Genomic DNA, 18306 nt, shown 5'->3' on the forward strand with positions numbered 1-18306 from the left:
GTAGGCTACATTATGTGCTAGTTCCTGGACTCCTAAATGTAGGCTACAGTATGTGCTAGTTCCTGGACTCCTAAACGTAGGCTACAGTATGTGCTAGTTCCTAGATTCCTAAACATATGGATTCTATCATGTCCCCAAAACATTTTCTGTAGCCTGTTCTCTGTATAATAACTGACCATTTTTGGGATTTTATTCCCAGTTTTTCAACTCAATGGAGAGGCTAAGAAGATAATCAGGATAGAGAGGCAAAGCTAAAGAGACGCATTGGAATCATATTATTTCTGTAAACTTTAGGGAAAACACAACAACAGTGTAGACTGGAGATCATTTCTGCCTCTCTCAGCGGTGGTGGATTAAAAGCAACGAGACCTAGTTGGAGGGATTAGGGCCAGAAGGGGAAGATGATAAGCAGCAAGGGGCAACGTGAAGGTCGGGCTGTGTGGCCCCTGCTATTGACTGGGCTGTTGTTGACAGTCATGGCCACGGCCTTGGAGTACGAGGGAGTCCCTGGCCAGTGGGCACGGTACGGCCGCTGGGAGGCCAAGGTCACAGGTGAGCTGAGCTTCACTCTGAAGACCAACATCAGCAAGGCCCTGGTGCTCTACCTGGACGATGGAGGGAACTGTGACTTCCTGGAGCTACTGATCACAGATGGCCGGCTGCATCTGCGCTTCACCATCCACTGCGCAGAGCCTGCCTCCCTGCACACGGAGACCCACGTCAACGACCAGCGCTGGCACCGCGTGCTGCTCACCCGCAACTACAGAGAGACCAGCCTGGTGGTGGACAACGAGGAGAAGGTGGCCAAAGTCAAGTCCAAGAGGAGTGAGATGGTGGTGGCCAGTGACCTTTACGTAGGCGGCATCTCGCCAGATGTGCGCCTATCTGCCCTCACGTCCAGCACCGTCAAATATGAGCCACCCTTCCAGGGCCTGATCGCCAACCTGAAGCTGGGGGAAACCCTCCCAGTGCTCCTGGATGGCCAAAGTGTTCAGAATGATTTGGAATACCTGTGTATTAAACAGAACCCCTGTAGCAACAGAGGCCTCTGCTCCATCCACCAGGGAGAGGTCCTCTGTGACTGCACCAACACTGGCTACAAGGGAAGCTACTGCCATGAAGGTGAGCCAAATATTCAATGAGCTGAATTTGTTCATGGAAAGGGCCTGTTTTCCCATTTGAATGCCTTAGCAGTAAAAGTGATTGCTTTGTGAAGTTAAATGATGGTTTTTGAGGGATTCCTTTAGGGTTTACTTGTAATTCTGAGCCATTATCTGAACAGACATACATTTTCCTTAATTATTCGAGGGAGAGTTGTGCTGATCTACATTTTAGCACAGCTTGACGTGCTGTCTCTGAATGCTTAGGGGGTTTGGCTGAGATGGTTGGATAGCCTGTTGATTATGATTACATTTTCTCTGAGTTTAGTTAGGCCCACGTAACTCACTTGTTTCATGGCTAAAGGGAAATAAGCTAATCTTGTTCTACTGCTCCACTCACATATATTGTAGCAACATCACGCTAGTAAATGTCACCTACAGAGTATAAGGGAATGTTTTCATAGAAGTAAAACGTTTGCTTGTCTTGAGAGGAAATTTAAATGTTTTACTGTATGTTGTTTTGGTTTCTGTGTTTATCCTGGCTTTAACATTCATAATTCTAAAAGCATTCTGTTACCTGATACTTAACCTTGTCTTGAACCAGACTTCCTTAAAATGCGAAGCCTGGGGAAGATCCATGGCAGAAATCATAAAATGCCTTGCTTGGACAGAGCTCCAAAGGTGCTCACCAGATTAGTGCCGTAGGAGCAACAGTGCGTGAGGACAAAATATGTCAACAAAACAAGCACTGGTGGCAAAACATTTTAGAACGTTTGCAGCATGCTGGTTTTCACAGTACTTTACTGTTATTTCGAGATGAGCTAAAGCTGCAGCAGGAGGGGAGTAGGGCCTTATAAAATCTGTGATACGGAGAATGCGGACAGAATCACGGAATCCAGACAATAAAACGGAATTCGACAATATTATAAAATGTATTGAACTTAGTAGGGAATCAACTAAATGTATTGAAAATTAAGTAATTTGCCCAACTTTATCATAAGACAACAGAATGCATCAATGATTCGTATTTCCTGCAACTTTCTGAAGAGGCAACAAGAATTCTCCATGTGTGTGAATGTGTGTTGTGCGCAGCTACCACTTTGTGTAACCGTTAGCAGTGATGCTAAAGAAAAATCTTCTGGTAGATGGAAAGGCTTTCCCAAAAACCTTCTCAATTAAATGTTAACTACAAAGTAGCCTATTTGCATCAATCCAGTGGGTATTTGTTTTGCAAACTCTACTATTACATTTTAGTCATTTAGCAGACGCTCTTATCCAGAGTGACTTAAATTACTATCATGTGTGGTACAAAAACACCCTAGGTGCACACTGGAATTAAAGGGTAACTACACCCAAAAATCTAAATGCCTAAAATGTTGTGGTCTCCTGATTAAAGCATTGTTGTGGAGTTAGAACATCCAATTGAGTTGTTTTTCTAATTTAAAAAAAAGTGTGATTTTGAGAGTGAAAACCTGAAAAAATTTGAGAACAGAAACCTGGAAAAACAAAACGGAGAAAACGGAATTTGGCAAAATATAAAACTGATTTTAAAGGGTCCTAGGCGAGAAATGGTCTACAATGCTGGCCATATCAATACATTTTGACGTTTCTGAAGTGATATTTGGCTGTAAAGGCTAGCATGAGAGACAATAAGTAACTAGCCACAATGAGGTTCATTTTGAGAAAAGTCAGCTAACCTTGTAAATTACCTAAGTATAACTAGCTAGCTATAGCTAGTTAAATTTCTCTCACAATTATAAAGCCAACAAAATGTTAATAAAAACAGCATATTATTGACCTAAAAGGTTAGCTGTGTTAGCCCAGTCGCTAGCTTATCCAGGGTCAGTTATACCATTGAAGTCGGAAGTTTACATACACCTTAGCCAAATACATTAAAACTCAGTTTTTCACAATTCCTGACATTTAATCCTAGTAAAAATTCCCTGTCTTAGGTTAGTTAGGATCACCACTTTATTTTGAGAATATGAAATGTCAGAATAATAGTAGGGAGAATGATTTATTAAGCTTTTATTTATTTCATCACATTCCCAGTGGGTCAGAAGTTTACATACACTCAATTAATATTTGGTAGCATTGCCTTTAAATTGTTTAACTTGGGTCAAACGTTTTGGGTAGCCTTCCACAAGCTTCCCACAATAAGTTGGGTGAATTTTGGCCCATTCCTCCTGACAGAGCTGGTGTAACTGAGTCAGGTTTGTAGGCCTCCTTGCTCGCACACGCTTTTTCAGTTCTGCCCACACATTTTCTATAGGGTTGAGGTCAGGGCTTTGTGATGGCCACTCCAATACCTTGACTTTGTTGTCCTTAAGCCATTTTGCCACAACTTTGGAAGTATGCTTGGGGTCATTGTCCATTTGGAAGACCCATTTGCGACCAAGCTTTAACTTCCTGACTGATGTCTTGAGATGGTGCTTCAATATATCAACATAATTTTCCTTCCTCATGATGCCATCTATTTTGTGAAGTGCACCAGTCCCTCCTGCAGCAAATCACCCCCACAGCATGATGCTGCCACCCCCGTGCTTCACAGTTGGGATGGTGTTCTTAGGCTTGCAAGCAACCCCCTTTTTCCTCCAAACATAACAATGGTCATTATGGCCAAACAGTTCTATTTTTGTTTCATCAGACCAGAGGACATTTCTCCAAAAAGTATGATCTTTGTCCCCATGTGCAGTTGCAAACCGTAGTCTGGCTTTTTTATGTCGGTTTTGGAGCAGTGGCTTCTTCCTTGCTGAGCAGCCTTTCAGGGTATGTCCTGAGCGGCCTTTCAGGATATGTCGATATAGGACTCGTTTTACTGTGGATATATATAATTTTGTACCTGTTTCCTCCAGCATCTTCACGTCCTTTGCTGTTGTTCTGGAAGTGATTTGCACCAAAGTACGTTCATCTCTAGGAGACAGAACGCGTCTCCTTCCTGAGCGGTATGACGGCTGCCTGGTCCCATGGTGTTTATGCTTGCGTACTATTGTTTGTACAGATGAACGTGGTACCTTCAGGCGTTTGGAAATTGCTCCAAAGTATGAACCAGACGTGTGGAGGTCTACAAAAAATTTTTGACTGATTTCTTTTCATTTTCCCATGATGTCAAGCAAAGAGGCACTGAGTTTGAAGGTAGGCCTTGAAATACATCCACAGGTACACCTCCAATTCACTCAAATGATGTCAATTAGCCTATCAGAAGCTTCTAAAGCCATGACATCATTTTCTGTAATTTTCCAAAGCTGTTTAAAAGCACAGTCAACTTAGTGTATGTAAACCTCTGACCCACTAGAATTGTGATACATTAGATTTTACATTTTAGTCATTTAGCAGACGCTCTTATCCAAAGCGACTTACAGTTAGTGAGTGCCTACATTTTTTCCCCCATACTGATACAGTGAATTATAAGTGAAATAATCTGTCTGTAAACAATTGTTGGAAAAATTACTTGTCATGCACAAAGTAGATGTCCTAATCGACTTGCCAAAACTATAGTTTGTTAACAAGAAATGTGTGGAGTGGTTGAAAAACGAGTTTTAATGACTCCAACCTAAATGTATGTAAACTTCCGACTTCAACTGTACCTAGAGCAACCATGTACTGTCTATCTATGGGAACAACTGCAACCTTTTTGCAAGCAACATTGCTGAAATGAATAAAATAAAATAACATGTTACCTGTAATGCTCATCTCCTGTAGCCTAATTGTCATCTCCTTATCTGCATACTGTACCAATATTACAAGGGTTGGATTTGCACTAAACCATTTTATATGTCAGCACTTAAAAGGCATGTACAAAATCTGGAAATGGTTTGCCTCATACAGTGCCTTTAGAATGTATTCATACCCCTTGACTTATTCCAGATTATGTTGTGTTACAGCCTGAATTCAAAATGGATTCAATACAAGAAAAAAATCTCACCCATCTGCACACAATACTGACAAAGTGAAAACATATTTTAAGAAATGTTTGCAAATGTATTGAAAATGAAATACAGAAATATCTAATGTACATAAGTATTCACACCCCTGAGTCAATACATGTTAGAATCACCTTTGGTAGCGATTACAGCTACGAGTCTTTCTGGGTAAGTCTCTAACAGCTTTGCACACATGGATTATTCAAGCTCTGTCAAATTGGTTGTTGTTCATTGCTACACAGCCATTTTCAAATCATGCCATAGACTTTCAAGCCGATTTAAGGCAAACGTTAACTAGGCCACTCAGGAACATTCAATGTTTTCTTGGTAAGCAACTCCAGTGTATATTTGGCCTTGTATTTTACGTTATTGTCCTACTGAAAGGTGAATTTGTCTCCCAGTGTCTGTTGGAAAGCAGACTGAACCAGGTTTTCCTCTAGGATTTTGCTTGTGCTAAGCTCTATTCCGTTTCTTTTCATCCTAAAAACCTCCGTAGTCCTTGCCGATGACAAACATACCCATAACATGATGCAGCCACCACCATGCTTGAAAATGTGAAGAGTGGTGCTAAGTGATGTGTTCTGTTGGATTTGCCCCAAATATATTGCTTTATATTCAGGATATAAAGTTCACTTCTTTACTTTAGTGCCTTATTGCAAACAGGATGCATGTTTTTGGAATATTTTTTATTCTGTACATGCGTCCTTCTTTTCACTATGTCATTTAGGTTAGAATTGTGGAGTAACTACAATGTTGTTTATCCATCCTCAGTTTTCTCCTATCACAGCTATTAAACTCTGTAACTGTTTTAAAGGCACCATTGTCCTCATGGTGAAATCGCTGCGCGGTTTCCTTCCTGTATGGCAACTGAGTTATGTATCTTTGTAGTGACTGGATGTATTGATACACCATCCAGTGTAATTCATAACTTCACCATTGTCAGGAGTGGAGTGTAGTGGGATGTGGAATCACACGCAGGACACAGAGATATAAATCCAAAGCTCTTTAGTGAAGTCCTTAGTGCACGCCAAACCCGGCAACAGGCCACAGGCGAAAACAAACGCACACTAGACAGTCAAAGTAAGTATGCACAAAGTGCAGGTCTCTCTAATACAACCCGAAAACGAGAGAGAGAACAAAATACAGAGGACAAACAACCACACGACAGCAGAACAATTACACACAACCCCTGACCTAACACAAGGGAACTAAATAGGGTGCCTAATGAAACTAAACAACGAACAGGTGTGACAAACAGACAAAACCAATCAAACAAGAAACATCGAACGGTGACAGCTAGTACTCCGGAGACGACGACCGCCGAAGCCTGCCCGAACAAGGAGAAGGGGCCGCCTCGGCCGAAACCGTGACAGTACCCCCCCCTTGACGCGCGGCTCCAGCCGTGCGCCGCCCCCGGCCTCGGGGACGACCAGGAGGACGCGGAGCAGGGCGCATAGGATGACCACGATGGAATTCGGTCAGAAGAGACGGGTCCAGGATGTCCCTCCTCGGCACCCAGCACCGCTCCTCCGGGCCGTACCCCTCCCACTCCACGAGATATTGGAGACCCCCCATCCGGCGTCTCGAATCTAAGATGGCCCGAACAGTGTACGCCGGAGCCCCCTCGATGTCCAACGGGGGCGGAGGAGTCTCCTCTATCTCAAAGTCCTGGAGTGGACCAGCTACCACCGGCCTGAGGAGAGACACATGGAACGAGGGGTTAATATTTTTGTAATCAATGGGCAGTTGTAACCTGTAACACACCTCGTTCAATCTCCTCAGGACTTTAAAAGGCCCCACAAACCGCCGACCCAGCTTCCGGCAGGGCAGGCGGAGGGGCAGGTTTCTGGTTGAGAGCCAGACTCGATCTCCAGGTGCGTACACTGGCCCCTCACTGCGGTGGAGGTCGGCGCTCGTCTTCTGTCGACGGATGGCTCGCTGCAGATGGACGTGTGCAGCGTTCCACGTCTCCTCCGAGCGCCGCACCCACTCATCCACAGCAGGGGCCTCAATCTGGCTCTCATGCCAAGGTGCCAGAACCGGCTGGTACCCTAACACACACTGGAAAGGGGTTAGTTTAGTGGAGGAGTGGCGGAGAGAGTTCTGTGCCATCTCGGCCCAGGGCACATATCTCGCCCACTCCTCCGGCCGGCCCTGACAATATGACCTCAGAAACCTACCCACATCCTGGTTGACACGTTCGACCTGCCCATTACTCTCCGGGTGGTAACCCGAGGTAAGGCTCACCGAAACCCCCAACCGTTCCATAAACGCTCTCCAGACTCTGGAGGTAAACTGGGGGCCTCGATCAGACACTATATCCTCGGGTACCCCGTAATGCCGGAAGACGTGAGTAAATAGAGCCTCAGCGGTCTGTAGGGCAGTAGGAAGACCCGGCATGGGAAGGAGACGACAGGCCTTCGAGAACCGATCCACAACGACCAGGATGGTGGTATTCCCCTGTGAGGAGGGAAGGTCGGTAACAAAATCCACCGAGAGGTGAGACCAGGGTCGTTGTGGAACGGGCAGGGGTTGTAATTTACCCCTGGGCAAGTGTCTGGGCGCCTTACACTGGGCACACACTGAGTAGGAGGAGACATAAATCCTCACATCCCTGGCTAACGTTGGCCACCAGTACTTTGTACTAAGGCAGTGCACTGTCCGGCCAATACCTGGATGTCCAGAGGAGGGTGACGTGTGAGCCCAATAAATAAGCCGATCCCGGACCTCGAGCGGGACGTACGTCCGACCCACCGGACACTGTGGAGGGCTAGGGTCGGTGCGTAATGCCCGCTCGATCTCCGCATCGACCTCCCATACCACCGGTGCAACCAGACAAGACTCAGGTAGTATGGGAGTGGGCTCCACGCACCTCTCCTCCGTGTCATACTGCCGAGACAGGGCATCTGCCTTCCCGTTCTGGGACCCAGGGATGTAAGTGATCTTAAACACAAACCGGGCGAGAAACATAGTCCATCGAGCCTGGCGAGGATTCAGTCTCCTAGCTGCCCGAATGTACTCCAGGTTACGGTGGTCAGTCAGAATGAGAAAAGGGTGTTGAGCCCCCTCAAGCCAATGCCTCCACACCTTTAGGGCCTGTACCACGGCTAACAGCTCGCTGTCCCCTACGTCATAATTCCGCTCCGCCGGACTGAGCTTCTTAGAATAAAAGGCACAGGGGCGGAGTTTAGGTGGTGTGCCGGACCGTTGTGAAAGAACAGCCCCGATACCGGCTTCCGACACGTCCACCTCCACTTGGAATGGTAAAGTGGGATCCGGGTGCGCCAGCACTGGAGCCGAGGCAAACAGGTACTTCAGTCTCCCAAAAGCCCTGTCCGCCTCAGCTGACCACCGCAAGCGCACCAGACCCCCCTTCAGAAGGGACGTTATGGGAGCTGCCACCTGTCCAAAACCCCGGATAAACCTCCGGTAGTAATTCGCAAAACCCAAGAACTGCTGCACCTCTTTAACCGTGGTTGGGGTTTGCCAATTACGCACGGCTGACACACGGTCAACCTCCATCCTCACCCCTGACGCAGACAACTGATAACCCAAAAAGGAGACCGACTCCTGGAAGAACAGACATTTCTCGGCTTTGACATACAGGTCATGCTCCAACAATCTCCTCAATACCCTGCGCACCAGGGCTACATGCTCGGCACGAGTAGAACTGTACACCAGAATATGGTCTATGTACACCACTACTCCCTGTGCCTGCATGTCCCGGAAAATCTCATCTACAAAAGATTGGAAGACTGATGGAGCATTCATTAACCCGTATGGCATGACGAGATACTCGTAATGACCGGAGGTAGTACTAAATGCTGTCTTCCACTCATCGCCCTCTCTAATGCGCACCAAGTTATATGCGCTCCTGAGGTCCAATTTTGTGAAGAACCGTGCCCCGTGTAATGACTCCGTCATAGTCGCAATCAGCGGGAATGGATAACTATATTTCACAGTCACCTGATTGAGACCGCGGTAATCAATACACGGACGCAAACCTCCATCCTTTTTCTTCACAAAAAAGAAGCTTGAGGACGCGGGAGAAGTGGAGGGCCGTATGTATCCCTGTCTCAGAGACTCGGCAATGTATGTCTCCATTGCCCTCCTCTCCTCCTGTGACAAAGGATACACATGGCTCCGCGGGAGCGCAGCTCCTGCCTGGAGGTCTATCGCACAATCCCCCTGTCTATGAGGCGGCAACCGTGCCGCTCTAGTCTTGCTAAACACGAGTGCCAAATCCTCATACTCAGGTGGAATGTGCAGTGCGGCCATCTGGTTCGGACTCTCCACCGAGGTCGCCCCTACGGAAACACCCAGACATAGCCCCTCACATTGAGCAGACCACCCTTTAAGAGCCTTCTCTCGCCACGAAATCGTAGGATCATGGGTAATCAACCAGGGAAGCCCCAGTACCACCGGATACCCAGGAGAGTCGATCAGATAGAGTTGAATCGTCTCCTCATGACCCCCCTGCGTCTTCATCCTAAGTGGCGCTGTGACCTCCCTAATCAACCCAGATCCTAACGGACGACTATCTAGGGCATGTACAGGGAAAGGATTATCAACCGGAAGGAGGGGAATCCCTAACTCAACACAGAATTTACGATCTACAAAATTCCCAGCTGCGCCTGAATCTACTAGCGCCTTATGCTGGGAACGAGGTGCAACCTGTGGAAAACAAACAGGTATGGTTATGTGTACAGAAAGCTCTGGGTAAGTGGGGCGCCTACTCACCTGGGAGGACTCCCCAATGTGTGGTCTGCCGTCTCCTCCACCAGGGGACCCTCCCCAGCACCTAGCCGCGGTGTGCCCTCCACGGCCACAGTTGGTGCAGGGGACGGCCCCCCTTGGGCTCCTTCTTCTCCCTCCTCTAGCGCCAGCACCTCCGAGCTCCATCGGGCTCGGCTCGGAGGCGCTGGAGGGTGGAATGGGCGACCCCCACCTGGGACGTCCGCGGTTAGCGAGCAGGGTGTCCAGCCGAATGGCCATGTCCACCAACTGGTCAAATGAGAGTGTAGTATCCCTGCACGCCAACTCTCTGCGGACGTCCTCCCTGAGGCTGCAACGAAAGTGGTCTATGAGGGCCCGCTCATTCCACCCTGCATCTGCCGCTAGAGTCCGGAACTCCAGCGCAAACTCTTGAGCGCTCCTCATCCCCTGCCGGAGGTAGAATAGACGCTCCCCCGCCGCCTTCCCCTCTGGTGGATGGTCGAAGACCGCACGGAAGCGGCGGGAGAACTCCGCATAGGTGATAGTGGCGGCGTCTATTCTCCTCCATTCGGCGTTGGCCCACTCCAACGCCTTGCCGGTAAGACAGGAGATGAGGGCGGAAACGCTCTCGTGTCCCGAGGGCGCCGGGTGTACGGTGGCAAGGTAGAGTTCCACTTGTAACAGGAACCCCTGACACCCGGCAGCGGTGCCGTCGTACGCCCTCGGGAGCGAGAGCCGAATCCCACTGGGTTCCGGTAGTTGGACGGGCGGGCTGACCAATGGTGATGGTGCGGTAGGTGGGGGTGTGGGTACCCCGCTGGTCTCCCATCGATGGAGGGTGTTCATCACTCGGTCCAGGGCGTGCCCGATTTGGTTGATCCGATCTTCTTGACCACGAAGGCGCTCCTCCATGATCTCGGTGGGTGCGGGTGCTCCTGCTGATTCCATCAGATGGTGTGTAATTCTGTCAGGAGTGGAGTGTAGTGGGATGTGGAATCACACGCAGGACACAGAGATATAAATCCAAAGCTCTTTAGTGAAGTCCTTAGTGCACGCCAAACCCGGCAACAGGCCACAGGCGAAAACAAACGCACACTAGACAGTCAAAGTAAGTATGCACAAAGTGCAGGTCTCTCTAATACAACCCGAAAACGAGAGAGAGAACAAAATACAGAGGACAAACAACCACACGACAGCAGAACAATTACACACAACCCCTGACCTAACACAAGGGAACTAAATAGGGTGCCTAATGAAACTAAACAACGAACAGGTGTGACAAACAGACAAAACCAATCAAACAAGAAACATCGAACGGTGGCAGCTAGTACTCCGGAGACGACGACCGCCGAAGCCTGCCCGAACAAGGAGAAGGGGCCGCCTCGGCCGAAACCGTGACAACCATGCTCAAAGGGATATTCAATGTCTGCTTTTTTGTTTGTTTTTACCCATCTACCAGTAGGTGCCCTTCTTTGTGAGGCATTGGAAAACCTCCCTGGTCTTTGTGGTTGAATCTGTGTTTGAAATTCTGCTTGACTGAGGGACCTTACAGATAATTGTATGTGTGGGGTACAGAGATGAGGTAGCCATAAAAAAATTATGTTAAACACTATTATTGCACACTTATTATGTGACTTGTTAAGAAACTTATTTAGGCTTGCCATAACAAAGGGGTTGAATACTTATTGACTCAAGACATTTCAGCTTTTCATTTGTAATTATACTGAGCAAAAATATAAACGCAACATGTTGGTCCCATGTTTCATGAGCTAAAATAAAAGATCCCAGAAATGTTCCATACGCACAAAAAGCTTATTTCTCTCAAATTATGTGCACAAATTAGTTTACATCCATGTTAGTGAACATTTCTCCTTTGCCAAGATAATCCATCCACCTGACAGGTGTGGCATATCAAGAAGCTTATTAAACAGGTGCACTTTGTGCTGGGGACAATGTCATGGAATTCTAACCAATAAGGAGAGACTTTTGTTTTTCTTCAAATAATCAAACTTTTATTCAATAAGAATTGCAATAATGGAGCTGGTCAGTCATGCACTCTGAGGTGTACGGCCGAGAGCTCAAATGACACAAGGGAGTACAGAAGCCTTATATAGTCAAGCTGTCTCATGCAAGTATGTACAAAACACATGATGAGACGAGACGAAACTGGAGTACAAGGTACAGACTAACTGTGGAAAAGGTTGTCTCATTCTGTAGCAACTGCTGGTCATTCTAGTCTTCTAGTGAGGACAATAGGTGTCAAAGCAACAGGAAATCTCTCCAGACACAGTTCCTCTAAAGTAGATGAATGGTTCCCCAAACCGGGCGAGCGAGCGCATTTCACTGTCTGCCTAGATGATGAAGGGGTTTCACACACATACACATACACAAGCATGAACCTTTCGCCCAGCAACAGGCCCTAGCCAGGAAACCAGCTGTTTCACTGGTGCGCAGGATTTAACACTTTGCTCTGTTTTCAGTAGATTAAGAGGGACCAATTATTTCCCCTCTGACTAGCAGGAAACCATAGGTCCCACCTGTCAGCTCTTGGCTGTGTGCCCAGACATCATGGGGACATACTTCCCTAATTAGGTTCTTACGCTCCGCACACAAAACAGTTAAAACAGGCACTGTACTAATGCACGCACAATTCAATCTCATATGATCTAGTTTCTTTAACAATCTCAACCTTAATACCTAAGCAACTAGGCTTAAGGAAAGATATTCTAGTACACAAGCATCAGTAAGGTTTAACAGAAATTGCCCTTACAACAATTCAAGGCCACTCTAAAATGTGCGGTTTTGTCACACAATGCCACAGATGTCTCAAGTTTTGAGGGAGTGTGCAATTGGCATGCTGACTGCAGGAATATCCACCAGAGCTGTTTCCAGATAATTTAAGGTTAATTTCTCTACCTTAAGCCGCCTCCAACGTCGTTTTAGAGAATTTGGCAGTACGTCCAACCGGCCTCTCAACCGCAGACCACGTGTAACCACGCTAGCCCAGGACCTCCACATCCGGCTTCTTTACCTGCGGGATCGTCTGACCTGGCTCCCCAGCGGGTGGGCCTGGCTCCCAAGTGGGTGGGCATATGCCCTCCCAGGTCCACCCATGGCTGTGCCCCTGCCCAGTCATGTGAAATCCATATATTAGGGCCTAAGGAATTCATTTAAATTGACTGATTTCCTTATATGAACTGTAACTCAGTAAAGTCAGTAAAATTGTTGCATATTGTGTTTTATTTTTGTTCAGTATAATTTCTAAAAATACCTAAAAACATAATTCCACTTTGACATTATGGGGTATTGTGTGTAGGCCAGTGACACAAAATCTCAATTTAATCCATTTTAAATGCAGGCTGTAACACAACTAAATGTGGAAAAAGTCAAGGGGTTGGAATACTTTCTGAAGGCACTGTAGATCCTTCAGGTACAAAGCTCTTGCCTGAGGAGAACAAATGTGTGTTTCTATACTTTCTGAGCTGTTCCTGGGAAACACTGACCAAAATGGTGGTTCCTACCCTGTCACACTATCGTTGTTGTCTGAAAACTTTCTGAACGAACTGTATCATTTACTGGTAATGTATCTATTGGTATCATTATAAATAGAAAACATATAGCTCAACATGTAAACAACAGATGCCCAGAAGGCCAGTAATGCCATCATACTGTAGGCCTATGGCTGCATTGGGGATGCATGTCATATGATGAGCAGCAAAATGGATTCACATAGCTGATATACTGAGAGAGTGACAATCAAATAAAACAGATTGTAGATCTTACAACTAGACAAAAAGGAAATGTTCATTTGAGAATACAACACAGACACATTAGAGACAGAGCCCTTCCCCTCTTTATTGCAGGATTGTGATGAATCAATATTGACACTAGTTAATTTTTCAATAACAGTTTAACAATTAAAACAAGTTTAAACACTTCCCTTCAAAGAATCAACACTACATCACTTCAAAATATACAAAAAGCTAACTCGTATGTAAAGATTAGACACCTTAGTCTAAACAACAATATATTATTGATTAGTAACAAGTAGGCTATTAATACTAAAGCAGCATTTCAGGTGAACCAGAAAAACTCCATACCAGTGCTGGCCAACCTTGCTCCATCCCTGATCTACTGGGTGAGCAGACTTCTGTTCCAGCCCAGCAATAGCACACTTGATTATCAACTCATTAGGTTTGATAAGTTGAATCCGGTGTGTTATTGCTGGGCTTAAACAGAACCCTGCACACCCAGCAGACCTCCAGCAGGGTTGGCCTACTCCAATTGTAATTGGTTTATACATTGTGTGTGATGTTTAACTGTATTTTTGTATACCAACATTTGATAACATAGGTAGGCCTACACATATAACCCATGGCATATAGGATATATATAGTCTCTTGGGACATTCTTTGGGACCTCTCCCTTCATCTGCAAACAGGCTTTCACAGGATTCCATATCTGAGGACCGGAAACGTCACAAAGAAATAGGCTTCATTATACACTGCTCAAAGAAATAAAGGGAACACTTAAATAACACAATGTAACTCCAAGTCAATCACACTTCTGTGAAATCAAACTGTCCACTTAGGAAGCAACACTGATTGACAATAAATGTCACATGCTGTTGTGCAAATGGAATAGACAACAGGTGGAAACTATAGGCAATTAGCAAGACACCCCCAATAAAGGACTGGTTTTGCAGGTGGTGACCACAGACCACTTCTCAGTTCCTATGCTTCCTGGCTGATGTTTTGGTCACTTTTAAATGCTGGCGGTGCTTTCACTCTAGTGGTAGCATGAGACGGAGTCTACAACCCACACAAGTGGCTCCGGTAGTGCAGCTCATCCAGGATGGCACATCAATGCGAGCTGTGGCAAGAAGGTTTGCTGTGTCTGTCAGCGTAGTGTCCAGAGCATGGAGGCGCTACCAGGAGACAGGCCAGTACATCAGGAGACGTGGAGGAGGCCGTAGGAGGGCAACAACCCAGCAGCAGGACCGCTACCTCCGCCTTTGTGCAAAGAGGAGCAGGAGGAGCACTGCCAGAGCCATGCAAAATGACCTCCAGCAGGCCACAAATGTGCATGTGTCTGCTCAAAAGGTCAGAAACAGACTCCATGAGGGTGGTATGAGGGCCCGACGTCCACAGGTGGGGGTTGTGCTTACAGCCCAACACCGTGCAGGACGTTTGGCATTTGCCAGAGAACACCAAGATTGGCAAATTCGCCACTGGCGCCCTGTGCTCTTCACAGATGAAAGCAGGTTCACACTGAGCACATGTGACAGACGTGACAGAGTCTGGAGACACCGTGGAGAACGTTCTGCTGCCTGCAACATCCTCCAGCATGACCGGTTTGGCGGTGGGTCAGTCATGGTATGGGGTGGCATTTCTTTGGGGGGGCCGCACAGCCCTCCATGTGCTCGCCAGAGGTAGCCTGACTGCCATTAGGTACCGAGATGAGATCCTCAGACCCCTTGTGAGACCATATGCTGGTGCGGTTGGCCCTGGGTTCCTCCTAATGCAAGACAATGCTAGACCTCATGTGGCTGGAGTGTGTCAGCAGTTCCTGCAAGAGGAAGGCATTGATTCTATGGACTGGCACGCCCGTTCCCCAGACCTGAATCCAATTGAGCACATCTGGGACATCATGTCTCGCTCCATCCACCAACGCCACGTTGCACCACAGACTGTCCAGGAGTTGGCGGATGCTTTAGTCCAGGTCTGGGAGGAGATCCCTTAGGAGACCATCCGCCACCTCATCAAGAGCATGCCCAGGCGTTGTAGGGAGGTCATACAGGCACGTGGAGGCCACACACACTACTGAGCCTCATTTTGACTTGTTTTAAGGACATTACATCAAAGTTGGATCAGCCTGTAGTGTGGTTTTCCACTTAAATTTTGAGGGTGACTCCAAATCCAGACCTCCATGGGTTGATACATTTGATTTCCATTGATAATTTTTGTGTGATTTTGTTGTCAGCACATTCAACTATGTAAAGAAAAAAGTATTTAATAAGATTATTTCATTCATTCAGATCTAGGATGTGTTATTTTAGTGTTTTTGAGCAGTGTACTTAAATTAGACAGCATTGAATATTATGTTGCTATTATCTCTCTGTCCTCAAAGTTATCCCGTCTAGGGACTGGAACTGGATAATCCTTTCATAATGTCCACAAAATTACCAGCCCTGTCCAGCAGCCTAAACTCTCCCTTTACTGACAGCTGGAGCTGGCTGTTATCTACAAATGCATTTGGAGACTGTGTGTTTTTAATTTACAGTGATTACATCAAGATAGATAGCTAATAGGAAGTTAGCTAGCTGATGACATTTAATTAACTTAGCTAAACAGTATGTGAAGTTAGTTAGCTAGCTGTTGAGTTAGCCTACAAAGTGTTCTACTGTAGCCAGCTAGCTAAATGTATTTACTTACTTAAATAGGTTCTCCCACTGCCTCCGTTTTTGGGTCCTTACAAAAACAAAATAATGGCTAATCAAAAACAAAATAATGGCTAATCTTCCAGATTTTTTGGGTGGTAGCAAAGCACAGCCAGCAGTCAGGAGGATGAGTGGAGACGAGGCAAAACGTGTGTTTGTCACCAGAGTGGTTTAGAACGTGTTGTGACGTTTGACTTTACCAGCATAATACATTTAAATCGCAGACTGTCAGCCACACTTGATAACTTGAAAACTAGGACTTAAAACCAGCATACGCAACAACTCTCTCTACAATATGTGTCCTACCCGGATGGAAAACAGTGACGCACATAACACACATCACCCCTTCTACAGGTGTGTGTGGGGAGGGTTCTTGAAATGTAGCGGACCATTCAAACCGTTTTTGCAATACAAAATTCTCCAGACCTCCAATGGGAGGCATGACAACGACGTGATTTTGGAGGTATGGCAATGCGAGACTACCTGATACTAGATATTTGCTACCATAGGAACAGAATACTGTAACATATTGCAACTTAATGCAATAGACTGTATGCTCAACTCAGAGCGATCAATACACCCAGGGCCAAATGGTTCCATGTCAAAGTATAACATGACCATGGCTGTCATCCGCTGTCTGCATCAGGTTTAAAAAACCCTCCCCCATTACCTCCATGCTTCCCTTTGTTTTTTGATTCACACAGGGCTTCTGTGTGACCTGATACTGCAGCCTTTTTCTTTCTAAATAGAGACATAGAATACCAATGTGGTATCACACTTTGGCTGCAGATAATATGTATCCTTCTATCAAGAATAAAAAATTGGGCAAGCCAAAAGGTCTGAGAGAAAGAGATGATAAGACATAAGAAATATTACTTATAAGAAATGTACAAATAATACATTTAGTTATCTGCTGAAATCCAACAGAGTGCAAAGGGGCAAAGATGTGTGCCTTAGAAAAGGGATTCTGGAATTTGTAACCATTATCAGAAAGCACAGCATTGATTTTCACTGCTACACAGACGATACACAACTTTACATTTCTGTGTCACCAGAGGATTTTAGTTCCACAGATAAATTATTAGACCGTATTAGTTATTTGAATACTTGGATGGTTCACAACTTCCTCCAGCTAAATCAAGACAAGACCGGGGTACTTAGACCGGGTGTTATGAGAATTATTTAACTAGCTATTTCAGTGTCTCTGTGCGTCTCCCAAAAGGTTGTACTGCTTTTGGATCAAGAAACGGACAGAGTCCCGGTCTGCATAGTCAGGCCTTTATTCATTGAGAATTCTGCCACAAAATGGTCGTACAATATTTTTTATTTTTTATTTTACAAAAATCCCTCCCCTCTTTAGGCGGGCTGTAGTTTTCCACTTTAAAACTGCTCTCCTGACCATCAGTTCACACACACACACACACACACACAAACATACACACACACACACATACACATACACACACACACACACACATGTTCTTATCATAGTCTCTCTCCTCCCTAAATTGGGAGGCCTCTTTATCTTGGTTTCTCAGTTTTCTGTAGACAGTTCTCCTTGTTTTTTTATTTTTATTTTTTATTTCACCTTTATTTAACCAGGTAAGCCAGTTGAGAACAAGTTCTCATTTACAACTGTGACCTGGCCAAGATAAAGCATAGCAGTGCGATAAAAACAACAACACAGAGTTACATATGGGGTAAAAAAACTAAGTCAAAAAATACAACAGAAAATATATATACAGTGTGTGCAAATGTAGCAAGTTATGGAGGTAAGGCAATAAATAGGCTATAGTGCAAAATAAGTATTAACACTGGAATGCTAGATGTGCAAGAGATTATGTGCAAATAGAGATACTGGGGTGCAAAAGAGCAAAATAAATAACAATATAGGGATGAGGTAGTTGGGTGGGCTAATTTCAGATGGGCTGTGTACAGGTGCAGTGATCGGTAAGGTGCTCTGACAACTGATGCTTAAAGTTAGTGAGGGAGATAAGTCTCCAGCTTCAGAGATTTTTGCAATTCGTTCCAGTCATTGGCAGCAGAGAACTGGAAGGAATGGCGGCCAAAGGAGGTGTTGGCTTTGGGAATGACCAGTGAGATATACCTGCTGGAGCGCAGACTACGG

General features: G+C 45.9%; 1 protein-coding gene across 1 annotated transcript in view; it reads left to right on the plus strand.

Moving 5' to 3' along the window:
* Window positions 1-401: 401 nt before the first annotated feature.
* Window positions 402-18306, plus strand: part of LOC311142907 (neurexin-2-like) — a gene marked incomplete at its 5' end in the record, with an annotated part of 198989 nt that continues 181084 nt past the window's right edge. Inside the window, one exon of the mRNA XM_084178625.1 lies at window positions 402-1122. Coding sequence (XP_084034751.1) covers window positions 402-1122 — 721 coding nt within the window. The remainder of the gene's footprint in view (window positions 1123-18306) is intronic.

Source organism: Coregonus lavaretus (genome assembly GCF_964263955.1).
Source record: "Coregonus lavaretus genome assembly, chromosome: 15".
Taxonomy (NCBI): Eukaryota; Metazoa; Chordata; class Actinopteri; order Salmoniformes; family Salmonidae; genus Coregonus; species Coregonus lavaretus.